Source organism: Drosophila grimshawi, unplaced genomic scaffold (assembly GCF_018153295.1).
Source record: "Drosophila grimshawi isolate 15287-2541.00 unplaced genomic scaffold, ASM1815329v1 contig_311, whole genome shotgun sequence".
In the NCBI taxonomy this organism is placed as follows: Eukaryota; Metazoa; Arthropoda; class Insecta; order Diptera; family Drosophilidae; genus Drosophila; species Drosophila grimshawi.
Genome location: NW_025063098.1, coordinates 4,861,000 through 4,887,952, shown reverse-complemented (window position 1 = coordinate 4,887,952; position 26,953 = coordinate 4,861,000). Strand labels below are relative to the sequence as shown.

Here is a 26,953-nt window from a genome sequence, read left to right as displayed (position 1 = left end):
TCCTTTTTGCAAAGCCCTAAAATATGCCACACATTTTTTAATTACTTAACAGGAATGCAACAATTTTCGATTACAGTCGAATGACTGCTGTAATTTTAATTTTGTCGCTAAGAGCAACATCCAATTACCAACAATTTGTGCATCTGACTGTGTTAATAATAAATAAAACAAATAATAATAAATAAATAAATAAAACTCAACTAGAATGTTGTTTGGTTTTATTTTATTGGGTATTAATACGGCACGCCCAGATTGTGCAAACAAATTAAATTACATAAGAATGATTATCGCATAAGTGTATGTTAAGTAAATATTTATTAAGCGAACTGATTGAAATTAAATAAGGTACTTCCATCAAGATTTGGTTCTAGAAAATTGAAAACAAAAGAAACGAAAACAAGCAGAGAACAAAGTTTAATGCATTATTAGTTTAACAACGTACATTGTGTAAATATTTTCATACCAATTTGTTTAGTCGGGCACAACTTCATACATGTTTGCACCCTTCTTGAGCAAATAGCCGCCAATGTTTGCAATCTCCACCAGCTTCGTAATGCCCGTCATGATGCCCGCTCGCGTGCCCATCTCCTTCAGCTCCTCGAACTCAAAGATGCGCCGCCCCAACGCCGCCGACTTCAACTGCATCATGCGCACGAAACTCTGCAACTGTGAACTTTTGCCGGAGCTGCTCACAGGTGCATCCGTTTGACCCGCACCCAAGCGTGTCTGGGCCATGCTCTCCGTCAGCACAGCAATCACATCGCGCACGTGCAGCGGCGTCACAACCTCGGACAGATCCAACCGGGCACGTGCCTCCGCGAGACTGATCAGCCCAAGCAGCTGTCTACAAAACAAAAACAAAAAACAAAACGAAGAATTTTAGAAAAAGTAAATAGTATATATAGTAAGTAGTAGTTTGATTTTGTACAATTTTCTTCCATTAGGATGTGGACAAGTGCCATTTACATATATCAATTATTTATAATTTTGCTTCAGCTTTTGATTCTTGCAGCTTAAGGCTGAATGATGATGATATTAGAACCAAATGAAAAACAACTTGTTTTTTTGTATTTTACATGAGTCTGCAAATATCTAAATGTTTTTTCCCAGAATATTTGCGTGCTATGCTAATTTTATTTGGCAATCTGTAAACATATTTGGATGTTAGAACTTCTGATGAGCCCTACTGGCTTACACCATTTATGGTTACGTGTCCGCAGTTTAATTCGTTGTAATAATAATAGTTAATAAATAAATCAGTTGCATGTGGGCGAACATCGAACATGTTCCAATGGATGGCAGCTAAAGAGTTTTGAAACATGATCAACACAAGACGTAAAAGCATTAATATTACACAGATGCTGGACTGGCCAGTCGGGTTGTTGGTTGGCAGCTTGGCGGCTTGGCTGCTTGGCGAGGGAGACAGTGCTCAAATCGATCCCAAACAGCGCACAGCGCTTGCACGCACCTTTCATTTGAATTTATAAATTTCGTATTTTCATTCTCGGCTCGCACGTTGACGTGCACGGTTCGATTGGGTTCGGTGCGGTGCAGTTTCGTTTTATATTTACGGTTTCGATTTGTGGAAAAGCGCATTGAAAGCTGAGCGCAATTTCCAAACAGTTGGCATTGAAGCGGCTTTTGTTTAATGCTCAGGTTGTCGTTGTCGAAATATTAAGTTGGCCAGCGGCAACAGAGATTTTTGTTCGGGTGTCGCAAGTCTAAAGAGTATCTCACCAAATATTCGAAAAACTGCAGCAAAAACAATTTGAATTGTTGTTGGGTGTAAGGCAAAAGATATGCACCAGATCATGTCGACACTAAAGCTAGTTATCTCGCTGAGCGTCCTCCTGGCAGCCGTGCAATGCTTCGAGATGAACAGTAAGTAATCCGTTTAAATGTGCTATTTATCAGTTGGTCTTAATTATAAGTATTAAGCAGGAAATTGTTTTTGTTTTTCTATTGTATTTTGCTGTCATTCACTAAACTGCATTTCGTTTTGTGGCTGCACGCGACAATTCGCGCGCCAAGTCATCGAATTTAAATGTAATCCATCAAATGATTCTCAGTAAGTTCACATTCTCATTTGTGTTGTTTTGAATTCCGTATTCACTAGTGATATAATAAGATTATATGCAAATCAGCATTCAAGATTCACACTTTATTTCAACAGTTTTGTTTTCAATTACTTAAGACTATTGTCGGGACATTAATACGATCGTGAAAACGTTGTCAGTTTTGAAGGGAAAATACGATTTACTTTTACGGTTTGTAATGCGTAAGCAAATGATTAGTTTAGGTGTATAATTAATTAAGCCATTTTAAATGTCAGTAGATGTCAGAGAACAGACGCATTTCGTAGGTAAAATTTACAGGTTTTAATAGCTGGCCCTTAATTGGTTTTCGTTTTTGGATAAACTGGGATTTACACCACTACTAATTTTGTTTACGGTTCTATAGGCATAAATAATATGAAGAACACATCACCTTTTTACCAATTTGCATAAATGATGATGACTGACCATAGATGTAAAAGCATCTAAAGAAAATATACAATCCCTACATCAAGAAGAAATAAAGCCTTTCTTAGAAACGCCAATGTAAACATAACCTTGTAGACAGGAGTCAAATGTCACCTATAGATACAATGAAAGGATAATATTAGATTTTTTGGTAAACACAAAAATTTGTTAATACAAGAAAATATCTTTCGACCTATTGGCAGTTATATGATATAGTGAACCGATCGGTTACTGGCTACGAAATGTGTACTGAAACAGCAGATTAAAGGAAAAGGACATGGCTATATCGCCTCGACTAGTAATGGTGATCAAGAATATTTGACGACAAAAATTTGAATACCTTCTAGAAGGGTATGGAAAGAAATGCAATTAAAAAAGTGTCCCATGATGCACACAATCATAATTCATCTTCAATTGCTTTCATTACTTAAAAACAGTGACAATGAAAGATTTATGACGACCAACGATGATTTGACAGATCCGCACTAGAAATATCAAAGCGATTTGCATCTTAATTGTCTTAAAAGCTTAAGCTAACAATCAAGAAAAACATTCCATTTAAAAATTGTTTATTGCGCGAAATGACTGACGGCCTACGACACATTTTGGGTTCTAATCAAAAAATCACACCTCAAAGTAGGCGACATGCTTTATGCCATTTATTTTGCACAACATGCTTTATTAAAAGTTTCCCAAATGCAGTAATTATAATATATGATTCATTTACTACGATGTCAGAACACAAAGTAACCCACACACATCGCAATGAAAGAAGCAAAATGTTCCGAACCATTCTACTCGAGACAGCAACATGATGATGACTTGGCACTATTTACATATTGAATTTGAACATCGCAAAGTAAACAAATTTGCGAAATTATTTTGCAAAAATTTGAAGTACTTAGGAATGCTGTTTGGCGTTCAAGCGCGAATTCAACAAATTTCTCTTCAATGACCATTAAATCCGGTTAAGGTCAAGGACTTCAAATTCAAGATCAAGTTTGTCCTAAGTCCTCTGTTCTGTTTGTAAATGCGAAAAAATGTCTTTGCTAAAGAGCATAACATAACAACAAATATTCAAGTGTTTAATTTCAAGTTCAAGGTCTTATCGAATGGAAGAATAAATAAATAATATGTAAATACTTTAATATTAAATGATGAATGTTAAAGTAATTATAGCTTCAAATTCGTGTCCTAAGTCATTTTATTTCCAAATTAAGTCGAACTTCCGTGTTAAATAGTTTAGTTGTGCTTGAAATTCACATCAATAGCTTAATTAAATTTCAAGTTCAAGTGTCTGAAGAGTTTTCAGTACGCGTGTGTGGCAACTTCTAGAATTTTCTCTTACGCAAAGGTTAAGGACCCCAAATCGCAGTTCCAGTTTCCTGGTCGGCAAACAAGTTTCCTTTCACTTGGCCAATCAGACGAGAAGAAAAAGCTAGTTAAAGTTAAATGTTCTCGGTTAATATGCGAGGATTTTATTGCATCAGAACTAGTTTTTGGTTTGGCTTCCTTAATGATGTGCACTCATACCCATCCACATCCATATAAACAGTGACTCAATACTACCAGATGCCACAGCTATACGACTTTGATGACTACGATCGCTGCCTGCACGAGTTCGGAAAGGGCAGCGGTGCCGAAGGCGGAGGCAACCCAGCCACCTATTGCTTCGTGCGCGCCGAGGTCCAGCCGAACAACTCGTCAGCGGCGTGGCGTGCCATCGAGGAAATCTCCAAGTATGACCGGCATCACTTCGATCATCGCCAGCTCAACTTCGGACTCTGTTTGCACAAATGCGAAGAGCAACTGGTTTCGTTGGATGCAAATGCCATGAAGCAGCTACAGGCGGGTCTACTCACAGACAATGCCAAGGTGAGCATATCAGAAATGTGTTCTATTTCGATAGAAAACTCAATTTCATTGCCAATAGGCTTATGACTCATTGGCAATGAAGCATCCTCAACAATTTCTGGTAATTAATAACAACATACAAATTAACAGCTTCTGTCTATTTCGATGGTTCAATGATAATTTACCAGCCTCTTTGTTTGGATTCAATTAATTAACACAACCCTATGAAAATTTATTCAAAATACACCATTAAATTTTTTTTTGTATACTGAAAATCGGTTTTCAATGCATTTTACGATTGCAAGCAATTTAATTCAATTTAATTTTTCGCCTTTGCCTAACTGCCGCCAGTTGCACCCAAAAGAAAAACAAAGATTTCAAAATCTCTCACAGCTTCCATTTAAAAAGTAACAAAACAAACAAAGCTAAACCAAAAAACCAAACGAACGAAAACAAAGTTTTGAATGAAAAATAAATCCGTTCAAACTTACAACAATAAAAGCAAATGCGTAAGGGAAATATCACAATTAAAAAAAAATAAACAAACTGAGAAAGACAAAGTTTTTGGACAGCTCGGATTATTTTTACGCTTTTGTAGTTTTGAGAGTCGATTCTCTTTTCTTAATTCAATTTCAATTTTCGATATTAGATGTGTTAAACAAAAGCGGGTTTATAAGATAACTTACTTAACTTTACAAATATATTGGTATAAAAATTTAAAATCGATTATGGTTTATTTATACATAGAATTAATATCCCCATTCCTTTAACAATATGCAGCAAACTGTTTAATAAAGTCCAAATACCCCATTGCAATGAAATAAAAACGAGAAACGCGCAGTTATTAACAGACCCACAGTTTATTCAACTCAAACCTACGCTTAACCAAAGGGAGTGATGAATTTATGAAAACAACAATTTGTAGAAAATACTTGAACAAATATTATGGACCATCTTGACTTCAACACATTTTAGCACAGATTTTATTTCAATTTGTAGGGCTACTTAGTATTTGAAACGATTCTGTTTAATTATTTTAAAGGCCTAAGATCAATGCGAAGCTGTTATGATCTTTGGCAGCAATTGGGTAAATCCACAGCCCACATAAATGATACGATCGAGCTGCAGTAGCCAAACTTGGAAATGCAGTTTTACATTTTTAGGTTACACAAAATGTGAGCTGGAAGTGGTGGTAGCAGATGCATTCCTTTCATTTCTAAGACTCTGACTTATTTAATGGCCAATTTGATGGCAACTCGATGATACATGTTTTATGTGCTGTTTTCATTTGTCGCTGCAGGTGAATGTGTATCTGGAACTGTTTGCCACCGAGGCAGGCAATCGAGCACGTTTTAATGAGCTGACCAACGCCTGCATCAACTGGCGCTTGCAGCAGCTCAACTTTGGAGTCCAAGCCAAGAGTGTGATCGAGTATTGTGATACGACAGCCACAGCCGGCAAGGTCATCGAAGAAGGTAAGTTATGCAGCCAGCGTGTGGCATGAAAATGCCGTCTGATATTAATCAAAATAATATGAAAAGGTTTGCAGTGCCAAAGCAAACACATGTCACATAACTGATATATTTATGATATTGAACACTCATTATAAAGATAACATTTTTAACCGATCGACCGACAATAATATAAATGTGATATAGTTGACCAAACTTGAGAAAATTTAAGCAACTCTTAAAAGCTTAATAAAGCCAATAATTTCGGAATTTACTAAAGATATTTCGGAAAGCTTACACGAATTCAAAATTAATCCGAATGTTTTCAAAGGAACTAAGAGAAATAATTATTACGTTTCAGAAAAACTCAAATTATAAACATGATAGTTAAAAGATTGGTTTAGACTTTTTATGTTTAGAGAAATATACTGGAATAGATATGAATAGATTTAGTAGTAAGTAGCACTTCCTCTCTCTCTCTCTCTCGCTATCTCTCTCTATCTCACTTTAGTCACTCCCTCTCTTCCGCTTCTTAAATGTCTCCTTTATAGATGATCCCTGGAATCTGACTGTATATGTTGTGATTTGTGCTCTAATCCTGTTGTCCTGCGTGAGCAGTCTCATCGACTTGCATTTGAAGCGTCACCGTCACGACAAAATGCTGAAGGAGCGCGATCATTACAAGACCCCACCACGTAGTCTGGTTACCCGGGTTTTGCTCACGTTCAGCATAGCTAGGAATTGGTATCGATTGAATCAGGAGCCAAATGGCAAGATTGGACGCGAGTTGCGTTTTCTCGATTGCTTCAAGTTCTTTTCCATGTTTCTGGTCATCTTTGCGCACACCAATTGGGTAATCTATGAGGGCGCCATTAGCAATCCCCAGGATCCTGAGCGTATGCTGCATACGGCAGCTGGAACGCTGCTCATCTCTGGCTCACTAATTACGGTCACTTTCTTTGTGTCCAGTGGTTTATTGCTGACCGTCAGTTGGCTGGCGGTGACTCGCGCCGTAGAGGATCGCAAGCCGGAGAAGTGGCGCTTGGCCAATTATGTTGTACTCTTTGTCCAGATCAATGTGTTTCGCTATATACGCCTGACTGTGCTTTATGCCTTCGTCCTGCTGCTGAGCGGCGTTTACTTTGAGAATGCCGCCGGACCGCTCTGGCGGCACATTTTCGAGCGGGAACAGTTGGCCTGCCGCAAGAACTGGTGGACCAATTTGCTGTATATAAACAATTTTGTCGGCACCGATGAGCGGGTAAGTAAAGCTACGGAATTAGCTGGGATTTCATATGGCTTAAATCCTTACGTTTATCAATTTGCAGTGCCTGCTTCAGGGCTGGTATCTGGCATCGGATACGCAATCATTTGCCGTGAGTTTGCTGGTGCTGATGCTGGGACATCGTTTCGGACGCTGGAGCAAGCAGATCTATGGCATCGTGCTGGGCACTTTTATGCTTCTGCCCGGTGTGCTGACCTATGCCCTGGACTATTATCCCATTTTTCTGGCCTCGCCGCAGTAAGTGGCTGAACAGTTCGAGCAATAGTGTCCACAATTTTCATTTGTGATTCGTTAATAGAACACAAAAGGATTCGTTTATTGGGAATCGTCAGTTCACCGAGTTTTACACATCCTTTCAAATGAACTTTGGCTCCTATTTCTGTGGTGTCCTCGCTGCCCTTGTCTACGATCAGTTGTCCTTGAAGCAGTATAAGTTGAGAGAGTTGCGCAGTTTTCAAATCCTCTGGTTCGCATTGATCCCAGTTGGTGTCTTGTGGCTTTTCACGGCGCATCCGTTGTATCAGCATTACTATACGGAGACGCCTCGATTTTGGGGCGCTATCTATGCGACCGTGCAGCGCAACTTTTGGTCCTTTGGACTCAGCATATTCTTTGTGGGCATGGCCGCAAAGGTTGGATGTAAGTACAGCTTTAATGAAATACAAATATAATCCAAACTTTTACCTCTAGAGTACTTTTAAGTAATTTAGTTTTATTTAATTAATTACATTTCTTGTGCTTCTATCAGTTCATATTACTTTAATTACCAGCAATTACTTGTTTGTAATTGCAATTACTGATTTATTCGAAATACATTTTATTGTTTACCATTTCTATGGCTTATTTCCAGGGATTTTCCGCAAATTTGCCAGCCTGCCCATTTTCCGTGTATTGGGTCGCCTCACCTATGGCGCCTTCATGGTGCACCTGCTTGTGGCACGTGTGGCACTTGCCACTGTACGTGAGCCCATTTTCTTTGGAACGGGTACAATGGTAAGTTAATGTTTCTCAACTGTCCCCGACTTAATCAACTAATTATTATTTACGCATTTATTTTCAGTTTGCTTACATTTTCTATGTATTGTGCGGCTCGTATCTGAGTTCTCTGGTGCTGGCGATATTTGTAGAGTTACCTGTATCATCGTGTCTTAAGCTGATGCGCTAATCTTAGCTAAATCTTTGTAAACTAATATGACGATGACATTTCTTTCAAATTGACACGGAAAACAGCTTTAGGATTTAAAGCTTGTCAAGATTTCCATTTGCAGAAGCTTTCAGAGTTGTGCTACAAAAACAGTTGCAAACTAGTGAAAGTATTTAAAGCTTCAAAAAGCAACTTGGTAGAATATAAATCAAAAGCTTTCTTACACTGGAGAAGTCTGAAAAGTTTGAATTGAATTGTTTTAACCTACTGTTTTCTTGTCGACTTTAAGCAATTGTCATCGTTGATAAACTAAACTCATAACTTATGCTAAAAATCTCTTATTGTAAGTTCGTAAACCTAAGTAAATTAACTTAAATAAAGCCAAAAGGGACAATAAATATGATTAAAACTATGATCAATTTATACTTATAATTAACAGCCTCAAAATTACTTTGCTTAATGACTTTATTTTTGGGATTTGAAACTGTGACATTGTCGCCATTGGACATCTTCCTTCAAGTTAATGTATATATATATACATGGTATATATTCTTCACTCACCCCATGCCAATTTGGCTCTGGTCGTGCTCCGCTTCGCTCCGACGACACAACTCGAGGAAGTGCCTCTTGATGGCACTGGCAGCCGCATCGTTGAGCACCGGTTTCACACTCTGACGCGCATAGGCAATGAATTTCTTGATCAGAATGAGCGGCAACAGATCCAATTCCGCATCCTCTACTACATTGTATTCCAGACGCTTATCCAAATCGTAGTCCTGCTGCAAGATGCTATCCTGGTTATCCGCTAGCTCCACAGGCGCATCATAGAAGCTGCTCTGGCACATGGATTCACTCAATTTTGGCTTGAGCGCATAGCGTGCGGCGATCTGTGAGCGTTTCTTGGAGCCAGCATGAAGGGCACGCACATGCTCCGTGAGAGAAATGTCGCGTGTGGTCGAGGGTCTGTCCAGCAGCACGTAAACCAAATGGAACTCCTTGAGCAGGGCAGCTGTGATGCGTATATTCTGCAGCAAATAGCGTGACTGATCGTATTGACCACGCTGAGGATTGGCGCAGGCAATAATCGAGGGTTGCGCCGTGAAGGCTGCAAAGGCGCCCGGCAGCGGTATATTAAGTTGTCCCGACTGCATGCACTGCAGCAACAGTTGCTGTTTGGAGGCCAACTTATCGACGCCATCGACCAGACAGTGACCCGCACTGCTGGCCGAGATCAGAGCACCAGCGTCCATAATTCGCTTGTTGCGACCGCTAAACGTGATGCCCAATTGATTGGCAGTTTGGGCAGCACGCTTGCCACTGATGTGGCCGCCACGTTCGGTGATTTGTGCACAGTTTTGCAGCAGCTGCGACTTGCCAATGCCCGGATCACCGACAAGCAGCACATTTATGTTGCCACCCAGTAGGGAGAGCAGGCAGGCAGCCTTCGACATTTCGTGGCCGTGCAGTTCCGGCGCCAGCGATTGCACCAATAGCTTAAAGCTATTCGTATCCGCGTTGATCATGGAAATGGCCTCCAGATCCCGTTCGTTAAACTCACGCTTCACGTGCCTCGCCTGCTGCACACTGCACGCCCGCAGGTACGACTGCAAATCACCACCAGCAGTGGCAGTCGTGTACTCTTCGCTGGTATCGCACAGGGAGCGCAGCTTCAGCACGCCTGTCACAATTATCTCCTGACCCACATGAACGGCATCGACCAGCTCGTGTCGCAGCTCAATGTCCAATTGGCCGGGCAACGTGTTATCATAGTCCGTAAGCAGCGATAGACTGGACTCCTCCAGCCTAATAATCTGACGCACGCCCATCCGCGTATAAGGTGAGTTGCGCAGCGCTAGAAAATTATCCTTGGCGCTGCACTGTGTCTTCAGGCAGTGATAGGGACGGGGCGTAAAGTTGCCACGCTGTCGCAGTGACTGCTCCGTCTGGCAGCGGGTGCAGCGAAAGGCGTGCCAGGCCAGACTGTATGTGGGCTCACCCACACTGCTCACAATGCCGCGCACCGCAAACAGACTGTCCACCCGGGCGTGAGTTATCTGGCTGATCAGCTCGACAGGCACAAAGTCGTCGGGCCGGACGTAGATCTTACGTGTGCGTCCAGTGCGTGGCACATATGTATCTTTGGTGGATACCAATGGGAAGATGCTATCTGCCGCCTCTTCGGCAATATCCAGGCAATTGTTAACGACGACCGTGTGCATTGCGAGCGCAAGCGTGGACAACGTGCGCAGTGGTTGCTGCTGCAAGTCCTGGACTAGTGTTGGCCACACTGCCTTCAGCTGCTCGTCGTGCACAATGCTTGCGGCCGGCAGGTGAAAGCAGCCACGTTGGCGTATCAGGACCAGATCATATTTTTGGGGATTGCGCTGGTAGTGCGCCTCCACGGCCACAATGCGCTTGTCCAACTCACTGTCCGCGACATACTGCTCGCGTAGAAAGTACAGCCGCCATCCAGGACAACTCCTGGGATTGTCCACGAGCAGGCTGCGCACCTGCAGCGCATCCTCGGGAGCCACGTAGTTTTCAGGACGCAAATAACTGCAATCCAAGGCAACATTTGGGCGACGTTTGCGCCGTGAATCGCCATCGACGCGGGATCGATTCCAGCCTCTGGGTTGAGTAGCTGCACCTCTTTCAGCCGAGTCTGGCCGATTGCCGCCTGCAGGTATAACCTGGCCATTGCGTCGAAAATAAAAATATGGACGATAGCCACCGCCGCCACGTGCTCTGCCGCGCACAAACCTAGATTTTCCACGTCCAGCTGCTGGAGGATTCATTCGAATTTCACAAAGGGCACAACTTTTAAACTTGCGCACATCGATGGACTAATTTCGCGGTCTGCTTCCTCTTCTCACTCTGATCGATTTTCTTACAAATGAAAATACCAATTCATATGTTATCGATTTATCATTTTACTAGTAGTTTTTGGTATTTTTTAGTTTTGGTATTTGTGAATGGGTGGAGCGCGTTCATACTGAGTATTATTTCTAGTGGGGGCTTGGCGATATATATATATATCTTTTACTGAAAACATAAACAATTTCAATTAAAGAAAGCTAACTATAAAAATCTCAAAATGCCGGTGAGTTTTTTTTTAGCTTGTTTCCCTTATTTGTGAATAAGTGACTCGGGCGCTTCGTGACAATGTGCTTAGTTTTTTATTTGAAGACCGGACCTCACGCACTGAAATTGATTAAATCTGTTTACCCATTTCTAGGCGTACCACTCACAGATCAAGGACTTTCGCCAACAGGTGGGCAACATGGCTATACTGCCATTGCGTACCCAGGTACGCGGACCAGCCCCAAGTGCCAATGTGGACAGCGACATTATTGATGAGTCACTTTATTTCTTCAAAGCAAATGTATTCTTTCGCACCTACGAAGTGAAGGTCAGCTCCAGATTCAGGTGGAAGTTTGTTCTTACAAATGCATCATTAATATATATTTTTTTAATACATATACAGTCGGAAGTGGATCGAGTGCTCATCTATATTACGCTTTATATAACTGAATGCCTGAAGCGACTGACACGCATCACCAGCAAGGCTCAGGGCCAGCAGGAGATGTACAGTTTGGCCATTTCCAAGTTCGATATACCAGGCGACGCTGGTTTCCCATTGAACTCTGTGTACGCCAAGCCACAAACCGCACAGGATGCCGATCTGATGCGTCAGTATCTGTTGCAGCTGCGCCACGAAACCGGCAATCGTGTTGTGGAGAAAGTCTTCAGCACAGAAGATGGCAGACCAAACAAGTGGTGGACTTGCTTTGCCAAGAAGAAGTTCATGGAGAAGAGCCTGGCCGGCCCGGGCCAATAAACAAATATGAAATTAGTAAAGAATTTACAAGTGCTTTCTTCCAATATCGAATTGAATTGTTTAGTTACGGCGATGTTTTTTTTATTAATATACAAGTACAGTGTTATTCGCTTAGCCGCCCACTAAAAACTATCCAAACTCTCCGAGCATAAAGATAAAGATAATACAACAAATAATATATAAAAACACAGAAGATAACGATATTTACGTTGTTAATGAAGACGGGGCAACGACGATCTTTAATTGGAAAATCATCCTAAACAAAAATTCTAATATGTACAATAAAAGTTAACGATACAAATGGTCGGCCTGCAGATTGGAGGCAATTTCCGATTCCCATTTATCGCCATTGCACAGCAGCTTCTCCTTGTTGTAGAGCAACTCCTCGTGTGTCTCTGTCGAGAACTCAAAGTTGGGGCCCTCAACAATCGCATCGACGGGACAGGCCTCCTGCAACATTTAAATGTGGAACATAATTAAAATTGTTAAATTTCTTGCTGGACATATAGAATAATAGATTACCTGACAAAAACCGCAGTAGATGCACTTGGTCATGTCAATATCGTATCGTGTAGTGCGCCTGCTGCCATCGGCTCGCTCCTCGGCCTCAATGGTGATTGCCTGGGCGGGACAAATGGCCTCGCACAGCTTGCAGGCAATGCAACGTTCCTCGCCGCTGGGATAGCGACGAAGGGCGTGCTCACCACGGAAGCGCGGACTCAGTGGCCCCTTTTCGAAGGGGTAATTAATCGTCGCCGGCTCCTTGAAGATGTGCGCCAGCGTAACGGCAAAACCGCGAAAGAGCTCGCCAAAGAACATTGTGGTTGCCGCACGATCTGTGATATCCTCAAATTCCATGCTCAGCTCCTTGTTGTTCACATATATGTAGCCCTTGGGAACGGCAACGATGTCTTTGGGTTCGGCTTTCTGGGCAGCCAGCATACGTGCGCCTGTAGTGCCGAACATGCGCTGACCTGCATACAAATCATATTTCTATCATTATATTGTATCCGGCACATCAAGAATTATCCGAGCAGTGGCAATTTTTGCTTTACTTTACTATGACATAAGGTTACATAACCTCATAAAATTAACAATTGTTAATATTGTTTAATTTAATTGGATGCATACGATAATTAGACACTAACCATGGCGCGATGCTGTGAAAATTCGCATTGTTAGCGACATGTTTACGGCACACGAATTAATTTGGCGAAAAAACAAAGTTACAATTGTTTTGTTGTGGTGATTTTTGGGTCGATAGAAAGGCACGTAACCAGGGATGGCAAAACGCTGCAACTTTATCGATAATTATTGAAATGCCAGCTCAATATCGAGTATTATTTGTCACTCGGCGATTAGTATGTTTTTGAACAGGCAGATGAAAAGTTGTTTTCAAGCGAAAGCGTCATTTTATTGTGAAAATCATAAAATTAATTCCAATAATTAATCCTTGTGAGTAATTGCAATAAATAAGTGACGTGTATATTTGAATACTAACTATTTGTTTTGTGTAACAACGAAGGTCATTCACATTTCCAACGGTGACGACATCGCTATTTTTATACACCAAAACAAATTTCGCAAGTGGACGCAAACATGTCGGAACTATCCTATCTGGAGATGCTTACAAACAGGGAGCTGCATGTGAAATGCCTGGAATATGGTCTGCCCAATATACCAGTAACTGACTCGAGTCGCCGGGTTATTTTGCGTCGCTTGCACGCTGCAATTTCAGGCGTTCCATTGAACAAAAAAAAAAGTGCAGCTGCAACAAAGAAGGCACCTAAACATGTTGAGCCCACAATAGTACAGAACAGTAAGCCGACACCATCTGCTGAGGCAAGCAAGAAGAGGAATACAATTGCAGCAGCTAAAACTCCAAGCTACAACAACAGCAACTATAATAATAACAACAACAACAGTCGTCGCACAATTGCTGATACGCCCAGCGAATACTATCCCCTGGATAACGCGTCGATGCGCTCCATTGAAACAACAACAACTGTTTCGGATGTGGGCTCACAGTCAGAGGATGATGATTACCATCAGTACAGTAAAGGGTACAGTACGGCCAGCGTCAAACGTGATGATCCGCGTCTGCGTCGCTCGGTTTCGTTGACCAAATCCGGTGTGGTGACTACTTCTTATGTGCGCGAAGTGCAGCAGCCGCATCAGCCACAATATGAGGAAGAGGAGGAGGAAGTAGATCTACCCCAAAGTTATACATATCATCGGCCACAGGTGGCATCGCCGTCAATGCAGACGCTGCCCGTGTATCAGCCACATATTGAACGCTCCTATGCCCCAGGCTTGTCAAGGCAAAGTCTGACCCAAACACAGCTGAACTCAACCAGCTATTCCAACGCCATCAATGAGCAACCGGCACATGAGTCGCCACGCAACACGTACAGCGGCTCAGCGGCGCCATTTCATTTTAATGCTGCACCCACATTCGCGATGAGACAGCGCCAGACCGTTGGAGACAGCGGAGTGGCCAGAGGACGCCTTCTACAGCCCACTTACCAAGTGAACACACTATATCCACAGCTCAATGATTTCTATGATCAGCCCGACAGTAGACCACAGCCAATGGACGTGGACACGGACAGCGAATCGGAGCAGGAGATTCATACCCATCAGCGTCGATCGCCAGGCGGCAACACCATTGAATCCCCGTATGTGAGCCAATTTTCGCGTCAGCTGGATGCACGCAAGCGTTCATCACCCCTGGCCAGACCACAAATCCGTTCCCATATTAAGCAAAGCGATCCAAATGGTCCAATGCAGCAATTTCGAGAACTCATGAGAAGACTGGATCAGCAATATCATCTGAAGTTTTACTTCTATCTCACATTGTGCGTTTTGTTTGCCACATTTGTGTACGTGATTGTCACACCCTAAAGCCGTTGAGAAATCTTTTCACTTGGTTATGGCTTAAAACAATGTATAATATCTAAAATCTGTACTAATCATATATACAGATCATTTATAGTTAAATCTCTCCTAAGCGGCAAATCTGTTTTCGATTTATTTAAATCGTGTTTAGGTGATGGACGCAATAGATCAGGGATCATAACACTCAAAATATCTATTTCGGTTTGATTTTCGCAAATCGGAATGCCTTTCTCGGACTTTAAATATACTAATTATAACCTATTAGTAATTGTTGCATTTTAAATGTTGAATAAAAATCTGGTGACAACCAATGAATTCTCTTTTCTTTCACACCACACTGGAGTGGCGATTCAAAATTTAATCTTAACTATTTAAGATTTCATACGGTTCGGAGGTATATGTACTGATATATATTGGAATATATTTAATCTGAATTGTTGTCAGTTACCATTGCGGGAGGGCCACGTATTTTATTATGATAAACACTCCCCACTCAACCCTTCACTGCTTTGAATAGATTTAGTTTTGTATTTTCATTTTCGCTTAATCGTTCTTTTTTTAATATATAATTAGAAAAGTGTACTACATTACAATTATTTTATTAAATAAACTAATTAAATTTAAATGTTTTCAGTGATTGTTTTTTTGTTTTTATATTGTTTTTGTGGCTTGCGTTTTAGTTAACGGACATAGTCTCTAGGCTAATATTTACACGCTTTTGAAAAGTTGCAGCACAAATATGTGTAAAATCGTAGGGGCGTGGGCAAAATGCAATAGTTGTTGGGCGTGAACAATTAAAGAGGAAGTTGGGAAGAGGGGAAGTGGGGAGAAAAGAGTGGAAAGGAAGTGAGGATATATTGTTAACATGACTGACTCAACAAGGGTAAAATCACAAAAAGAAAACATGCTCAACAATGGCAGCGTTGGCTCCATTTAATTGAAATGGAACTTAAATTGGAACGGCGAACCGTGCTGGAAGTGCGCGAATGGATCTGCGCCGCGGAAGCCATGCTGATTGCCTTCGGGATCCAAGGGATCCTCGCCATTGTCGAACTGGCGCCGCTTCTCGGGATCTGTGAGCACCTCTTTCGCGGCGGCAATATCAATAAACTTCTTCTCAGCCAACTTTTTCTCATCGTCCTTGAAATTGTCGGGATGCCATTTCTGGGCCGCCTTGCGATACGCCTTCACAATTTCCTGCTTGGTGGCGCTGCGTTTAACGCCCAGGATCTTATAATAATCCCGTCGCTCCGCCTGCTTCTGCAGCTTCTTCGCCTTTTGTATGCCTTCCTTGGCCCGCGAATTGTTCTCATCCATCTCCAGCGCAGATTGGAAATCGTGTATGGCATCATCATACATTTCGCTGCCCAGCAACGCCTCAGCGCGATCACAGTACAGCTGGGCATCTTTGAGAATGTCCAACGCCTGTTTGCATTGCGACAATGCCTTGCCGTATTGCTCATCGCTGGTGTAGCAGGAACAGAGCAGCTTGTGAGCCTCGTAGCGTATCATTGTCTCCTCGGGCTCATGCTTAAGTACAGCCTCGGCGGCGACAATGCATTCGGGCGCCTGTTTCTCCTCACGCGCCGTTTCCGCTGTCACCAGCTGCTTTTCCACTTTCCGCACTTTCTTGTAGAAGGGAAAACAGAGTTTGTGCTCGGGATCGTATTTGAGGCACTCGCGGATTTCCTTCAGTGCATTGGTGCAATGTCCAATCCTATAGAGCAACTGTGCTATATTGTAATGGCCCTCGGTGCTGTCCTGCGACAAGCGATTGACCTGCCGCAAATCCGCAATGGCTGAGAGTGCATCATTAACTTTCAGATATGCATCGGAGCGCGCCTGTCTGAAGGCGAGGCACCACGGTGAGAACTCCAGCAGCTGGGTCAGCATGCCAATGGCATTCTGCTCATCATTGTTATCCATCAGATGCTGTACCAGCTGCCACTGATCCTTGGCCGGACGCAGTCGTGAATAATGGTCGTGCACGACGCCATTCTGTGGGTCCTCGCGCAGCACAACCTCAAAATCGACCATGGCCAGATCATAGTCGCCGGTCTTCATATGCACAACGCCCCGTTGGATGCGCGCCGCTGTAAAGTCCGGCTTTAGCTCCAGCACACGACTAAAGTCCTGGATGGCAAAGCGTGCCTTGCCCAGCGCCAGATAGACGGTGCCGCGCTTGAACAGAGTCAAATAATTGTTGGGATCGCCCTCTGCAAAATGGATAATTTCAAAATGTAGTAACAAAGTATTGACTCCTTTTCGCATAGACTTTGACTTACCTACAGCTGCGTGGTAGTGTGTCAGTGCATCCGACAGCTGTCCGCGTGCCAGAAAGTCTTTGCCCATCTCCAGATGATTGTCGATATCCGCTTGATTTGTAGAGACTGCATCGGCGCCTGCATAAAATGACGTGTATTTAAATATGATAAGTAAGTTATTAATTTCCTTGAGAATTCGTCGTCACTTACCGTCCATGAAGAGTTCGAGAAGCAACAGCAGGACACAGGCTGCCAATTTCCTTTCGCCGTTGCCAAATGGCAGCAGATCACTCAATGGCAGAGCCATTATGCTACCTGTCCAACTAAGCGTATGTGTGTGTGTGTGTGTGTGTGTGTGTGCGTGGGCGTGTGCGTATTTGTGGGCGTCTTAGCCAGTTGCGAGTGTGTATGATCAAAATAAAATTTAGCATGCACACGTCACACTTTTGGCTAACAGAAAAAACTTTCTGTCTGCTTCTATCACAGCTGCTTATCTTTATCGTTGCACCTGCCTACGAGGTGATGTTTGTTGTTGTTGGCCGCGTTGCTGATTGCCGTAGAATTTCGTGTCCGTTTAAGGAAAAAATAAAACAAAAATCAAAACGGCCTTGTCCGTTGCTTTGTTACACTTGAATAGAGTACTACGCAATTTGTTGCTTTGTGTCCATTTCGATCGGTAGCCGACTCGTTATTGCATTTCAGCAATACGTTTACCACAGATTTTGGTAGAACTTGCGGCTTAAAAACCTAAACACTGACGTGTTATGCGAGCTACAAGAGGCCACAAAAATGGCGTTGCCAGACAGTGGAGCGGCATATGACATTATAGCATCTGGCAGCGCCATACAGAACAGGTTTGTTTTACTGTGCTGTCGATATATATCGCGGTTTTTTTTATTTATTTAAATGCCTCAACTTGGTTTCATTTCATAGTTCTAATTAAATAACAATTGATCAATTTAATGTATATGGAACTCGAATTTTGGTAAATATACATATGTATATTGCACTACCACAACTAATATATAAAGTATACTATAGATATTGATATTTCTTACAATATGGTTTTCTCATAATGTTATTGTAAATAAGTGTTTTTACTCTTTAAATAAATGCAATATCTTTTTGAGCATTAAAATGTTGCTTTGCCATTTAGCTTAAATACGTTTTATAACATTTTCATACTTATCACTAAAATGGTCATGTATTGTGCCTTACGTGGGGGGCATAGAAGTATGTAAATATGTATGTATATTGATTAAGATCTGGATGGATCATCAAATATGATCTCTGAGTGTGAGAGCGGAAAGCTGCGGGAGTTGATTGCGTCAAGAAAGCGGAAAAGATTTAACCTTTATGAAATCTGTCTAGAGAGTATAAATCCTGATCCATTTCTGCATTTATGTACCTAACTATTTGAAAAGTGAGAATTAGTCTAATGAGTGGAGCAAGTGGAGGGTCTACGATTTTAAAATTCAATGTTAGGCTTGGCTTTTTTAAAGCGTTCACCTTTTATATAGTATTAATTAGGGTAGTTTTGATGCTATGCTATCTCAATATTAGTTTTTTGCTGTTCCACTTGGATTATTTTCATTGGTACTTTTAGGAAATCACAATGTTGATCAAATTATCCAGCGAATCTTTGGCATGCGACTGGTTTGTATCATGTGCCTTTTTCATATGAGCTGTAAAAAGCATAAGAAAATTCTGCAATGTTAGCATTTTATTATATATCCAAAATACAATTTGTACATACTTTTCAATTTGATGTGAGTCACAAAACGCTCCTGACACAAATCGCATTTGTAGTAAGTGTTGCCAGTGTGAACACGTTGATGGAGACGCAGAGACTTCTCAAATAGATAAGAACGTCCGCAAGTGTCACACTTGAAGTTCTTCTCAAGAACTGAAATGAAAATAATGATGATTGCAAACATTGTTGAAAACACTAAATTATTGCTTACCCTCATGACTGCGCATATGCTGAGTAAGTACATATTTCAGGGCGAATGATTTACCGCAAACATCACAAACATTGGGCTTCTCATTGGCATGCGTCTTCATATGCCACTTCAAATCCTGGGCACGCTTATAGCGCTTGGAACAGTGACTGCAGGCATGCAGTCGATCTGCCGAGTGCACAGCCATGTGCCGCTCCAGTGCGGACTTCATGTTGAACCGTTGCGAACAGCTGCCGCATTGGAAGAGACCCGTATATTGGCGCTCCCGTTTCCGCTGGAGCACTCGCTTATTGTTCGATATCACTGGAGCTGACGGTTCGCGTTGCAGATGCTCGGCGGTCATGTGCTGGATGAGCTCCTGTTCGGTGTCAAATTCCTGGCGACAGGATTGGAACATGCACTCACTGCGCTCCTGATGCGTCAGATTTTCCGTGTGCAACTCGAGCATGTGAATACGCTTTTCAGCATACGAGTCAAAAACTTTTGAAAAAAACAAATGAACATTTAATACAAGAGCAGAAACTGTTTCTAATTAATTAATATACTTAGGGGTGTCATGAAACGGTAATTGATTTATTCAGTGATCTCTCGTTAATTAGTATCTTTACAAATTAAAAATGGCAAAAAAAATTGAGTCGCAACTCACATTTTTCAGTAAGATTATTTTTTGAATTTAAAAATGTGCTTTTTATAATATGTGTTTTTTTTTTTTTGTCATTAATTGTATTTATTTTCGAGAGACCACTGTAGTTTGCTTGCATGCTGCGCTGCGAGGGAGGGTGTCGTACAGTGGACTTTATTGGTTATGCAAGGTGGTTGATTAACAAACTGGTTAAAATGGTATCTAAGTTATAAAGAAATTACAAAAGTGTTAACGTTATGTATGAAGTTTGTTGACATGCTTGTTTTTTTGGCTATTAGGTGTATAAAAAAGAGCTGAGCCATGTTTACCGTTGGATTGCATATAGCGCATATAGAAATAACTTGACTAACACACAACAAAAAGCAGCAGATTGGCTTCTTCAGAGGTGTATGGCAAATCTTAAAGCGTTTGCGATGAATGTTTTGATGATGTGACAGATGGTTATCATTAATGAGTCCTTATAATTTAAAAGGCATCTTTCGTTATGTGAGCTTTACTTTTTCAATTGTCAAACGATCACTTGACTTAAAAAGATCAAAACTCACAAAACAAAAGCAATTGTTCAGCACTTTAGCCTATTAGACATCCTTCAGAAGCATTTAAATATTTTTTTCTAGCTATGTTAAAAAAAAAACAACATATATTTAAAATTATAGAAAATGAATTGTATAAAAATGGTTTCGGATTACGGATATACGAAATAAAAAATTTTCGTTTTGTAGTCTACTGATTGATTTGTAACTTTAAATCTTAAAAACTTTTTAATACTCATAAAAATTAATATTTAATTCAAAGTAATCACATTCGCCAATAATTTCGATAACATTCTAATCAAATTTTCTTTAATATTATTTAAGATATAAAATTATATAAATTGATTATGATTTATGTGGATTTAGCTCATCACTATTTCATTTTATTCTCACACTTTATTTTGAGCGTTCTGATTGATAGTCTAAATTTGGCTAAAGTGCATAAAGCTGTCCAGATTTAACTTACCCTCAGTGCAAATGGCACATTTGAAGGGCTTCTCACCGCCATGCTGTCTATAGATATGCCATCGTAGTGTTTTAACATGTGTGAAAGCTGTAAGCAGATGTTAGATATTAATAATATGTATTATACGTACTTGGCCAGACCACCCACCTTTGCCACAGAAACCGCAGTATTCACTCTTGCGAGAGCCGGCTGTGTGAGTTGCCTCATGGCATTTGAGATGTCGTTGATTGATGAAGAGCCTGTCGCAGCCACTGTGGCGACACCTCAGCTGCCTCTCTGGCTTGTGCCAGTTCATGTGGTAGTGAAGGCTTTTGCGTGTAAAGAAACGCTTCTCACACATGCTGCACTCGAAATCCGTTTCTGAATGATATTTCTCGATGTGATGCTGAAGATTATGACGATCTCCATACTTTTTGCCGCACACCTCGCACGCGTAGTGCTTGATGACATGGGCGCTCTTCATGTGCACGGTGCGGGAGGCAGCGTCCTGGAAGCATTCTGTGCAATGCGGACAGTTGTAGGGCTGATCCGGATCATGTGCGCTACTAATGTGCTCTAGAAGCACATGCTGCAGTTCATAGCTCGCCTGTGGCTTGTAACAAAATTTGCAAGCATAGCTAATTTTCAATGTGCTGTAGTCTGAAGCCAAATCGGTTTGCTCGTCTACTACTGGCTGTGGGGATATATCTTCTACTTCGTTGATGTTTATCGTTTCCACATATATTTCTATGGGTGTTGGCGATGTGGCCTCAACAATGGCAGTGTCTTGTGTTGCTTTTGTCGTTGTTATTGCTTCTATTTCTGTTGACGTTTCTATTTCATCTGCATCATCTGCAATGGGCTCCGCTTCGTCGTTTTTGTCATACAGCATATGGGCATCGATTTTATCAAAAATATTCGAGAGCTTCAATTGCGCATCCTGGCAAGCCATGCGAAACGTGTAAATGGAGCAGAATTTTGTAAAACAATCGCTACATATTTTTTGTGGCAGTCCATCGTTAGGTGAGATCTAAAATATATATATATATATGCAGTATGCTCGTTAACCAAACTTAGTACAAAGTACACTTCCAACATAGTTAAGATTATAATTATAGGTAATAAAAAATAAACTATCGATGTCGATACCTCAAACGTGTTCAAGCGCCTAATTAAAATGCAACGCACAAACTTTCGCAAAGCGCTGCAGTTGAACATTTGCGAAAAGCGATAAATAACGTACGTTAATCGTTATCGATGCCGTATAGCCACCGTTGCACGATCAAAAGCTTCATTAAAATGCAACACACAAACTTTCACCAATTGCATTTGCTGTTTTATTTCTAGCGTTCGACTTACCTGTAACTTCCAGTTGGCAAACTCGAGGCGTATATGCGCCATTTCGTTCTGCCAACTCGTTGGATGGAACAAGTCCAACCAATAGTTGTTGTTGCCATTTTCGAAATCGCACCTAGCACAAGTGCGACACGTTTCCATGGCTGCAGCAATCAACAAACTGAACCGTCAACATCAATCCGTGACGCCCAACTCCGAATTGCAATTGTTAGCAGGCAAACATACAAATATGCATACATGTGTATGCATATGAAGTATGTAAGTCCAAAGTTATGCAACTTCAGAAATAACGCACACACACACATAGAAATTGTATACCAATTTTACAGCTGGAGTTGTTTGCAAACATCTGTTCCAATTGCAAAAGTTAACACAATTGAGATGCTGCCGCTATGTGCCATGGAACCTGGGCCACTCGAAAAACTTTTGTGCCTGTACACCAAATTGAAGGAGGAGGAGGAGCAGCAGCAACAGCAAATTGGATGCTGTAGCCACATCCTGGGCGAGTGCGAGATGTTGTCTGTAGCACACTCCCGCGTGAACTGACCTTCATTGTTTGTTTAAGCCACGGTGGAGAGATTGAATTCCCACGCACACCGACTCACTCACATCTGCACACATACACACACGCACACACACATACATACATATGTATGTAACTGCAGCAACGAGGCGCATGTGTCCGGGGTTGTCCCTTCCCAGCAGCTTTGTGCACTCAGCTGTTTTCGTTTTGTTTGTGTACTTGCGCAAAACCAAAAGCGCGACAATTTTTGCAAAACAAACAAGAGCTTTGTTCGTCGGCAGCAAACAGAACTTGCATTCAAATCTAGCCATAATAAGTATATTCCGAGAATATATTTTATTTTTCTTACTGCGTGTTTGTTCTTCGTTTCTTTATTTGATTTATTTCACGGGCGACTGACTACCTTTACAACAAATCTGTCCCACTGTGCGCTGCTCAATTCGCCTGGCTGAGCGAAGAGAGCGAAAAGCTTTTGGACTCGATAAAAGCTTTTAAGTGTGTTGCGATATTTGGTGCAGAAAAGTTATTTTGAAACATTTTGATACCCTTACAACGGTTATTAAAACACATTGGTAGTAACTTATTAACAATAAATTCAATGAGCCCACAAAATCATTTCAACATAACAATATTAAACAATTCACATTTCTTGAATTGTATGCACAGTAGACATTTTGTTGCGAAGTTTGCATCGCGTTCAAGGAGGCTTGTACTCGTATATGTTTATATATAAACATATATGCTCGTGATCATCATCACTAACCAAGTCGATATAGACATATCCGACCGTCCGTCTGTTTTTTACATACGGATACCAGCTCCAAACTAACTACAGATTTTGAATTTAAATTATCAATATCGGACTACTATATCATATAGCTTTCACAACAAAAATCGATCGATATCTGATTGATCTATGTATTTGAATTCAAGTGTCGCCTGGCCCCGCAAGGGTAAGTTATCTGCGGCGTGCCTAAAATAGCCTTTCTTGTATTAATTCATATTTTTATTGAAAATCTGGCGCATTTCAGCAAGGACAATATTTGCCTCGCTCTTTATTATTTCATTGCAAGAGGCCCTTACAGTTAACTATTAATAGTTTATTGATAATTATATACACAGACATATACATATACAGGTTTCTAACTATACTTACATTAGGCAGCATTTGAGGCGCCCCCCAGAGAAATCCGAGATTTCTCGTTAACTGGGTGGCAAAATGCCCAAAGCTCGTAAACACAATTTGGCCGCATTCATCTTGGCCTCCTTTTTGTTATTGCAACTCTGGGCGGGCGTGTACGACTGTCCATTGATCTCCACGGAGAAGAGGAACATGCGACTATGCGATGGCCCCGAATCGCCTCTTAGCGTATATTGCGGTGGCGTCCACCGATTCTTCGATGTCAGTTCGTTGAGCACACAAACCGGATGCTTGTCCTGGGCGGTGAGCGCAACCTGTGCGATATTTGATGCATTTGTGTTCTTGGATGATGCACGTGCACCCGTTGCACGTGCCGGCTGTTGTTTGATATCCTCGCGAGAGATCAGACCACGCTTGTCCAGCTTTACAGTTAGCTGAAGTGGCTGCAGCGAGCCCGTCTTGCTACGGCCGAGACCCTCCCCCGGTTTCCAGCCCATCTTCTGCAACAGTGTCATGCCCATGCCGCCCGTGACGGGCTTGGTGGAGGTCAACTGATCCTTGCGCGCCCACAACTGCGGCCCGCTGCTCAGCTCGTGCACCTTCATCACCTGGGCACCCGTGCTGCCCGTAAACTGGCCGGGCAGATACTTTGATGAGGCCCACGAGGTCATGTCCCGCTGCGCGTTGTACATCATTTTTAGCGCCTCTGAATCGGCGGGGTTATCCTGATTAAGAGGGAATCACATTAATTCAATTGTCTATTTTATATTATATAGTTCAAAAATAAAATAATAGAAGTGATGAGTTAACACATATTTTATGAGCAGTATTTTATTCCGGATTTAAAGATTATTAATATATTATATTTACTATATTTTCGTGATATATGTTTTGATGTTAAAGAAGACAGCTTTTAAAACAATCACGTGAAATTGCTCCTCGATAAATATATAAATACAAATAAATATATTTATATATATATTTGTTTTTCTCTTAGGAGATATAAAATATGATCCATGTATTCTATACGAGACCTAAGATGTCTATTTCTAAGATTCACTCCTTTCGAATAAACCCCATTAACAGAATACAGGGTATACATATTAAAGCTTTCAGCTGCTTACCTGTAATCTCCTTATAGCACTTAAACGCTGTGTAATTATGCTGGACACATCCTTGCTGGGCGCCAGAGCTTCGGGAAAAATGGAGACCCTTGGCGCCGGCGTAGTTCGGGCCGCTGTCGATGGTATGGGCACCTCTGGTACAAATGGCACAAAAGGCGCTGGCGGCTTGGGAGGCGGAGGAATTGGAGCAGGAGCTGCCGCTGCAGGAGCTTGCACCGGTAAAGGAGGAAGCGGAGGCAGTGTCGTGGACGCACTTGTCGCAACACAGCCATCAGGATCATTTGTGCCGTCGGCTTCAGACAGATTGGGGGCCGGCTTAAAGGCAGGCTCCTGCATCTCCTGCTGTGGCAGCGACTTGGCAAAGACATTCCTCTGCACATCCTTGAACATATTGGTGGCCTGCTTGGCGGGCGGCAGGGCAGGCAGTGGCGCCAGTGCATCCACAGGCACCCACACCTCGGACATGCGATGCACCTGCCCAGATGAGACGGGAAACTGCATCGTTATCGCCTTCGTTTGCTCCTCGCGTCGAGTGGCCGGCACAATGGGGGTTGCGTTCCGTATGTGCATGACAATCGGTTCGCGCTCCTTGAGCTGGAAGGGATGATGAAAGGCCTTGGTGTTGCCGTTCTTATCCACATCGGAATCCTCATCGGAACTGAGATCGGACAGCATTTCGCCGTTGGATATCTTCTTGCAAAAGTCCGTCAAGTCCTGCACGCTGCGTCCGCCGTAGCGCATCTTCAGCAGCACCTTATCCTTCACCTCCGGCGTCATCTCGGCCACGCCAGCCATATTGCCCCGCTTGAACATGCTGATCGCATTGCGCCGGGCAATCTCCAAAAGCCGCTTCTTATCGATGCCCAAATCCCGTGAACGTGAGCGTGAGCGGGATCGGGAGCGCTGCCTAGCGCTGGAGCTATTTGTGTGACGTGCGGAGGAGTTAATGTGACGCTTACTCTCGCTGGGATCCGGCTTGGAGGAGTTGCCATAGAAATTGTTGCGCCCGTTTGCCTTCTCGCGCAGATAGGTCTCCTCATCGGAGAGCGAGATCTCATCGGATTGCCGGCGCTCCAGCTTGGCCTTTGTGGATCTAATATTCTTCTCCTTGGAGCGAGGACGCTTTCCATCGTGGTAGCCATTATAGAAGCTATTATGGCCACGTGTCCGCTCCCGTTCTTTTTCCCGTTCCCGTTCTTTTTCCCGCTCTCGTTCCCGTTCCCGATCCTTCTCCTTTTCACTTTCGCGCTCCCTTTCGCGTTCCCTTTCGGCAATGGAATTCGCCTCCTTCTTGGCCAGCACTGGTGCCTTGTCCGCCTCAGTCGCCGTCGCATGGCGTTTCCTTGTCGTTTCCGACTTCTCCTCGTGTTTGATTGTGCCTATTCGCCTCTCCTTGGACTTTTCACGATCCTTGTCCTTGTGCTTATCTCTACCATCCTTGTGCTTATGCTTGTGTTTCTTCCGCTTATTTTTGTGTTTGGCGGACGCCACATCTGTGTCGGAGCATTCGCCATCGGATTTATCATGTTTGCCGCGCGATTTTTTCTTTTTCTCCTTCTTGGATCTCTTGTGTTTCCTTAGCAGGTTCTTGTCATCCAGCAGCGCCTCGGGTGGTGCCGCATTGAAGACGCCAAAAAGCTCGGCGAGGATCTCATTCGATGATTTCACAGGCACTATTTGTTTCTTATCCTCCAGCAGGGAATCGTTACTATCGCTCTCGGTCAGTGTGCCCGTCGAGGGCGGCGAACCTTCCGATTTGATGGCCCGCAGCTTCGCCTCAACCTCGGCGTCAATCTTCTCGCTTTTTACCTGGACACGCAACGGTTCATCTACGGCCTGCTGTGGATGCTGCTCGAGAGTGTTGGCACTGTCCGTCTTTTCAGTCATTGCCACGTTGGTTGGCAGTAAGCATTCAATTGCATTCTATTTTATATATACACAAATTGTTCAGATTTTTATATTATTTTTTTT

At 42.4% G+C, this 26,953-nt stretch overlaps 8 protein-coding genes and 1 long non-coding RNA gene across 10 annotated transcripts; 4 read left to right on the top strand and 5 right to left on the bottom strand.

Annotated features, from left to right (window-relative positions):
• Positions 1-206: 206 nt before the first annotated feature.
• LOC6562967 (DNA replication licensing factor REC) lies at positions 207-11,108 on the bottom strand. The gene is made up of 3 exons (XM_001990313.2): positions 8,818-11,108; positions 464-844; positions 207-367 (listed from the first exon to the last, which is right to left on the bottom strand). Exons 1-2 carry the CDS (start codon positions 11,049-11,051, stop codon positions 472-474), a joined length of 2,607 nt encoding a protein of 868 aa, XP_001990349.1. The 5' UTR covers positions 11,052-11,108; the 3' UTR covers positions 207-367; positions 464-471.
• On the top strand, positions 1,430-8,666 carry LOC6562968 (nose resistant to fluoxetine protein 6). The gene is made up of 8 exons (XM_001990314.2): positions 1,430-1,881; positions 4,078-4,397; positions 5,677-5,851; positions 6,379-7,088; positions 7,156-7,349; positions 7,411-7,751; positions 7,963-8,105; positions 8,173-8,666. Exons 1-8 carry the CDS (start codon positions 1,800-1,802, stop codon positions 8,275-8,277), a joined length of 2,070 nt encoding a protein of 689 aa, XP_001990350.1. The 5' UTR covers positions 1,430-1,799; the 3' UTR covers positions 8,278-8,666.
• Positions 11,109-11,245: 137 nt separating the features above from the next.
• Positions 11,246-12,287, top strand: LOC6562969 (actin-related protein 2/3 complex subunit 3). The gene is made up of 3 exons (XM_001990315.2): positions 11,246-11,356; positions 11,492-11,665; positions 11,741-12,287. Exons 1-3 carry the CDS (start codon positions 11,351-11,353, stop codon positions 12,092-12,094), a joined length of 534 nt encoding a protein of 177 aa, XP_001990351.1. The 5' UTR covers positions 11,246-11,350; the 3' UTR covers positions 12,095-12,287.
• A 2-nt stretch (positions 12,288-12,289) lies between these two features.
• Positions 12,290-13,404, bottom strand: LOC6563348 (NADH dehydrogenase (ubiquinone) 23 kDa subunit). The gene is made up of 3 exons (XM_001990316.2): positions 13,243-13,404; positions 12,617-13,068; positions 12,290-12,544 (listed from the first exon to the last, which is right to left on the bottom strand). Exons 1-3 carry the CDS (start codon positions 13,280-13,282, stop codon positions 12,383-12,385), a joined length of 654 nt encoding a protein of 217 aa, XP_001990352.1. The 5' UTR covers positions 13,283-13,404; the 3' UTR covers positions 12,290-12,382.
• Positions 13,405-13,459: 55 nt separating this feature from the next.
• Positions 13,460-15,303, top strand: LOC6563349 (LEM domain-containing protein Bocksbeutel). The gene is made up of 2 exons (XM_001990317.2): positions 13,460-13,549; positions 13,620-15,303. Exon 2 carries the CDS (start codon positions 13,694-13,696, stop codon positions 14,996-14,998), a length of 1,305 nt encoding a protein of 434 aa, XP_001990353.1. The 5' UTR covers positions 13,460-13,549; positions 13,620-13,693; the 3' UTR covers positions 14,999-15,303.
• An 88-nt stretch (positions 15,304-15,391) lies between these two features.
• LOC6563350 (dnaJ homolog subfamily C member 3) lies at positions 15,392-18,031 on the bottom strand. The gene is made up of 3 exons (XM_001990318.2): positions 17,467-18,031; positions 17,278-17,394; positions 15,392-17,208 (listed from the first exon to the last, which is right to left on the bottom strand). Exons 1-3 carry the CDS (start codon positions 17,561-17,563, stop codon positions 15,926-15,928), a joined length of 1,497 nt encoding a protein of 498 aa, XP_001990354.1. The 5' UTR covers positions 17,564-18,031; the 3' UTR covers positions 15,392-15,925.
• Positions 18,032-18,195: 164 nt separating this feature from the next.
• LOC6563351 (zinc finger protein 2 homolog) lies at positions 18,196-22,529 on the bottom strand. Its single transcript, XM_001990319.2, has 6 exons — positions 22,198-22,529; positions 21,007-21,868; positions 20,860-20,946; positions 19,221-19,697; positions 19,013-19,162; positions 18,196-18,941 (listed from the first exon to the last, which is right to left on the bottom strand). Exons 1-6 carry the CDS (start codon positions 22,333-22,335, stop codon positions 18,859-18,861), a joined length of 1,797 nt encoding a protein of 598 aa, XP_001990355.1. The 5' UTR covers positions 22,336-22,529; the 3' UTR covers positions 18,196-18,858.
• Positions 21,821-26,922, bottom strand: LOC6563352 (protein Son). Of its 2 annotated transcripts, XM_032737728.2 has the most exons (3): positions 24,983-26,922; positions 23,874-24,583; positions 21,821-21,868 (listed from the first exon to the last, which is right to left on the bottom strand). In XM_032737728.2, the coding sequence occupies exons 1-2, from the start codon at positions 26,867-26,869 to the stop codon at positions 23,921-23,923; spliced, it is 2,550 nt and encodes an 849-aa protein (XP_032593619.1). In that variant the 5' UTR covers positions 26,870-26,922; the 3' UTR covers positions 21,821-21,868; positions 23,874-23,920. The 2 variants fall into 2 exon arrangements, with proteins under 2 accessions (XP_032593619.1, XP_032593618.1); XM_032737727.2 differs by lacking the exon at positions 21,821-21,868 and having other exon boundaries at positions 23,721-24,583.
• On the top strand, positions 22,397-22,830 carry LOC122322539. The gene is made up of 2 exons (XR_006246682.1): positions 22,397-22,452; positions 22,524-22,830. It is a non-coding gene; the product is annotated as an uncharacterized LOC122322539 (long non-coding RNA).
• Positions 26,923-26,953: the final 31 nt, after the last annotated feature.

Coding starts and splice junctions, on each gene's coding strand:
- LOC6562968 (XM_001990314.2), top strand. CDS start 1,800: ATGCACCAGATCATGTCGACACTAAAGCTAGTTATCTCGCTGAGCGTC. Junction 7,089..7,155: donor TTGTCGGCACCGATGAGCGG/GTAAGTAAAGCT, acceptor ATCAATTTGCAG/TGCCTGCTTCAGGGCTGGTA. Junction 7,350..7,410: donor ATTTTTCTGGCCTCGCCGCA/GTAAGTGGCTGA, acceptor ATTCGTTAATAG/AACACAAAAGGATTCGTTTA.
- LOC6562967 (XM_001990313.2), bottom strand. CDS start 11,051: ATGAATCCTCCAGCAGCTGGACGTGGAAAATCTAGGTTTGTGCGCGGC. Junction 845..8,817: donor CAGAGCCAAATTGGCATGGG/GTGAGTGAAGAA, acceptor TTTGTTTTGTAG/ACAGCTGCTTGGGCTGATCA.
- LOC6562969 (XM_001990315.2), top strand. Junction 11,666..11,740: donor TTCGCACCTACGAAGTGAAG/GTCAGCTCCAGA, acceptor ATACATATACAG/TCGGAAGTGGATCGAGTGCT.
- LOC6563348 (XM_001990316.2), bottom strand. CDS start 13,282: ATGTCGCTAACAATGCGAATTTTCACAGCATCGCGCCATG. Junction 13,069..13,242: donor TTTCACAGCATCGCGCCATG/GTTAGTGTCTAA, acceptor ATTTGTATGCAG/GTCAGCGCATGTTCGGCACT. Junction 12,545..12,616: donor TCTACTGCGGTTTTTGTCAG/GTAATCTATTAT, acceptor TAAATGTTGCAG/GAGGCCTGTCCCGTCGATGC.
- LOC6563349 (XM_001990317.2), top strand. CDS start 13,694: ATGTCGGAACTATCCTATCTGGAGATGCTTACAAACAGGGAGCTGCAT.
- LOC6563350 (XM_001990318.2), bottom strand. CDS start 17,563: ATGGCTCTGCCATTGAGTGATCTGCTGCCATTTGGCAACGGCGAAAGG. Junction 17,395..17,466: donor TCTCGAACTCTTCATGGACG/GTAAGTGACGAC, acceptor CATTTTATGCAG/GCGCCGATGCAGTCTCTACA. Junction 17,209..17,277: donor ACACTACCACGCAGCTGTAG/GTAAGTCAAAGT, acceptor TCCATTTTGCAG/AGGGCGATCCCAACAATTAT.
- LOC6563351 (XM_001990319.2), bottom strand. CDS start 22,335: ATGGAAACGTGTCGCACTTGTGCTAGGTGCGATTTCGAAAATGGCAAC. Junction 19,698..20,859: donor ATGTGCCATTTGCACTGAGG/GTAAGTTAAATC, acceptor TTTTTTCAAAAG/TTTTTGACTCGTATGCTGAA. Junction 18,942..19,012: donor GACTCACATCAAATTGAAAA/GTATGTACAAAT, acceptor TGCTTTTTACAG/CTCATATGAAAAAGGCACAT.
- LOC6563352 (XM_032737728.2), bottom strand. CDS start 26,869: ATGACTGAAAAGACGGACAGTGCCAACACTCTCGAGCAGCATCCACAG. Junction 24,584..24,982: donor GTGCTATAAGGAGATTACAG/GTAAGCAGCTGA, acceptor CCTCTTAATCAG/GATAACCCCGCCGATTCAGA.